We start from the raw sequence: 4,064 nt of genomic DNA, 5'->3' as shown, positions 1-4,064 counted from the left end.
AACCACTAGTACATAAAATACCTGATCAGTCAAGGCCAAACTTACTTATCTTGAACACTGTATGATTAATTCCTCTAAACCCAAAGCAGGTGTTCACTACATTTGCATAAAAGGACTAATATGATCGGTTAGTGATCAATGATACAATAGTCAAGAATTGAGAGAGGAAACGATAACAGAATTTTAAAAAAGCATTAAGCTTGTATTCTTTATTCCATTATTCCACTTCTTTTATAGTAAGTAGAAACAGAATTTGGAAGAATGTGCCAGGGCTTGTAAATTTGCTAGTAATTAGTTCTTTTTGTTTCTCACAGGACTTCCGCATCAGATTACCACTGTAGACCATCATAAATATTTCAGAAAGCCTGTGAGAAAACAGATAAAGCTAAATCAAGTCCAGAATGAAGAGACAAATTGCTGCTGCATTTACGAAGTTCTCAACAATTCATCAAATCATACAATAGTCAAAGGAATTTCCTGTGGTTACAAGGCCCATTTTAATCCTTAGGAAAAAGGGTGGATATTGAAGAAATATACTCTCTATGATGAATCAAAAGACCAGATGAAGATTATTGATTTACCAAATAATGTGACAATACCATTAAACATAGGTAATTTGATAATTCACATCGGTGTTACTTTTACATGTTTTTAAACTTTTACATAATTTTCTCTACCAATAGCTCATTAATAAAAATTGGATTCATAGTTGAATGGATTGTGATCTCATTCTTCTAGTTCAAATCAATCACCTCAATGGCAATCAGATATTAAACACACTGATTCATCAATGTCCTCTAGGAAGAGAAATGGAAAATTTGTTTCAGATGCAATTAAACAAACAGACACTATTGATAACTAAATGTAATGTCACCTCTGATAAATTATAAAAAAGAAATAAAATGGAGGCGCCGGGGTGGCTCAGTTGTTAGCATCCAACTGCAGCTCAGGTTATGATCTCATGGTTTGTGAGTTCCAGCCCCTCGTGTCGGGCTCTGTGCTGATAGCTCAGAGCCTGGAGCCTGCTTCCTATTCTATGACTCCCTTTTTCTCTGCTCCTCCCCCACTTGCACTCTGTCTCTCAAAAACAAATAAACATTAAAAAAATTAAAAGAAATACAGTGGATGTAAATACCTGATAAGGAATTCGTTAGAAAAACTTTTTCAAGAATCCTGTGATGTCTTTCAATGTCCTAGCAGGGCTAGAGCTTACCGACAGCCATGAGAAACTTGATGATTGCTACAGACCATAATATCCTAATTCACTAAAACTCTTAATTGCCCAGCTAGGCATCTCTAAATGTTTTCTAAGTCTTGGGTTATGTCCTAATATTACTTGCTCTAACATAAGCGAACTCATTTCCAGCTTTTAACTTAACACTGTGAGAGGTAATTTTCCAAAAGTGGAGTTAGGCAGCACATGAGCGCTATCCTTCTTCTTGTTCTACTATGCAATTCATAAATAATAAGTCTGAATGTCCAAGACTATCACTCAATCAATGTTTTCCTACCCCTGTAGTGACACCAGCAAACATCCATCACAAGTACCTTTAGCTACCAAATAATTATTTCTCCATATTACTCAGATCATGTTGTGATTTACCCAGGAACAGGCCATTACTTTTCCTTGCAATGACAGAGATAGACACTCTGTCTTCATAAGATCATTTAATGAAGTTGTTCTGTGAGGACCTTATGTTAGAGCAGTTCAAGCACAACGTACGTTTTCCTGTCTCTTGAGGAGGAAAAAAGAATGGCCATGAATTTCTTCTCTCTGGTCTAAGCTCTTTTAATTGACAATAAAGATACCACAATTGTACATAAAATATTACTGCAGACCTTTTCAATATTTTCACAAATCTGTTCCTTCTTCAACCTCATTGTGCCCCTAGAGCATTAGCAATATATATATGTATGTATATTAGCAGTATACATACATATATATATATATATATATATATATATATATTCGTTAGTGAGAGCCAAAGTCTCTTGGTATATATTTAAGCGCCATCATTCCCTCACTGTAGAAAATAAATCTGGGAATATGTATTAAAAAATAATAGCAAGAAGTTAGAGGTTAAATCTTATTTTCTTTCTTAGAATTTTTTAGTTTTTTTAAATTAAAATTGTATTTAATTCCCATCTTTGAAAACATACAAGTAAATGTTCTCATTAAAATAGCACTTAAAAGCTAATTCTACTATTTGAGCATGGATTAATTTCAGGCATTTTGTTCCTCTGTCACTTTGCTCCATATACTTCATGTGATAAGAGGAAAATGTTCTGAAAAGATAACAGGTTAAATTATATTTAGTGTAAATCTACATACTACAAACAAAGTAGCCTATTGAAAGTTCTGGCACATTCTATTTTAATGTGACAAGTTCTTTTCACTGTAGAAAAATGGATCTTAAATAATTGAACCTAAGTGTTAATTTCAGAAATGGCTTATAAAGTCTTCAGTTCTATTAACATTTAATAGGCGAGACCCTGCTACCTGCCTTGCACAATTAGATGTTATGAGATAGAAGAGTAAGACATAATAACTAAATGTCTTTTTATTTTTTTCCTTTTGTGTGCATTTTTGTTTCAAACTGTTAGAAACAGTAACATTAAAAGAGACCTCCATACCTTTAAAAGCTCTGTTCTCATTAAATATACTTGTGAGACAGCTCCTCTTAATTCCTTTCCTGGAAGAGGCCCTGAAGTTAATTAAAGATGGGATTAGGGTTTTAACATAGCACAGTGCCTTACACGCGTGGTAGGCTATAGAGAGAAGGTAGGCCTATATGAACCAGACTATTTCACTAACCATTTTAAAGTCATCTACAAGAGTAAAAAAAAAAAAAAGAAAAAAGAAAAATATGTCTAGCAAAAGAATTGCCAACTTATACCAGAAAAATTAGCGGACATATTCAAACTTTGCTTAATAAACCACTGAATTTTATGTACCTTCACTCCAGGAAGCTGACGGCAAGAGAAGCGCATTATATTTATAGGTATATACCTGGTGTCTAGAACATTCCCTTGTATGTGTCTTGAAGAATTGTTTGGATAGATGGATGAATGGATGAACAGATGGATGGATGGATGGATGGATGCGTGGATGTAAAACAAAGCCTTCACAGCATAGTTGGTACCCATATTCTCTCTCTTTAACATCTTAATATTCCTCTAAATTTCTAGAAATGTGGCTCAAATTTCACTCCACTGTACTGTCATCAATCTATGATTCATAAATCATATGCTCTAAGTTTGAAATGATGGATTATCTAATCAAACCTCCCAACCAGTACAAGAATTCTCTGCAATATCCCCGTGAGAGAGTTACTCAGCCTCTGCTGGAACATCTCAAAAAATCTTTTTTTTTCCCAAGGCAACCTTTTTCATTTTTAAAAAACAATTTACTTTGAAATACTTCCAAATTTACAGAAAAGTTGCTGGTATAATAAAAACTGCCATCTCCCTCCTCCTTCTCTCTGCTTCCCCAATTGTTAACATTCCACCACACGTGTGCTCAATCTATATATCTAATCTTTCCCTCACTCTCTCATACATACATATATATATATGTACTTATATAAAAAGCCATATACATTATAGACATGTACTAGATATATACATGGTGTGTGTGTAGATTATAATTAATATTTTCTGAATCATTTGTGAGCAAGCTGCAAACATATTTTTTAATCACTTTTAAACATTTCTTCCTTCCTTCCTCCTTTTTTAATTTTCTTTCTTTCCTTTCTTCCTCCCTCCGTCCTCTCCCTCTCTCTAAAACCATGAATTCACACTTATATCTCAAACCCAATCAATGATCTCAGGGTTCTTTCTAACTTTCCCCCTTTGAAATGTTATAAAGACCTCTAAAAAGTGAGACCCTTGCCTCTCATCCTCAATACATTCACTAGTTTATTCACTTACTTACTCAATATCTATTTGCTCAGTGTAACCAACCTCTCAACTGTGCCGGCCATCTCCTCTACTCACCCTCTCTGCCTTTCACAGCATAAACGCCCCTCCCACTCCCCCCCCCCCCCCCCCCCCCCCCCCCCCCC

General features: G+C 34.8%; 1 protein-coding gene across 1 annotated transcript in view; it reads right to left on the bottom strand.

Annotated features, from left to right (window-relative positions):
* Window positions 1-217: 217 nt before the first annotated feature.
* WDR49 (WD repeat domain 49) overlaps window positions 218-4,064 on the bottom strand; it is a 145,855-nt gene continuing 142,008 nt past the window's right edge. The window contains exon 19 of the mRNA XM_039241936.1: window positions 218-365. Within this exon, the coding sequence (XP_039097867.1) occupies window positions 218-365 (148 nt within the window). The remainder of the gene's footprint in view (window positions 366-4,064) is intronic.

Source organism: Hyaena hyaena, unplaced genomic scaffold, assembly GCF_003009895.1.
Source record: "Hyaena hyaena isolate Hyena2069 unplaced genomic scaffold, ASM300989v1 scaffold_200, whole genome shotgun sequence".
NCBI lineage: Eukaryota > Metazoa > Chordata > Mammalia > Carnivora > Hyaenidae > Hyaena > Hyaena hyaena.
Note: the sequence above shows the minus strand (reverse complement) of the source record. Positions and strands in the feature narration are given on the sequence as shown.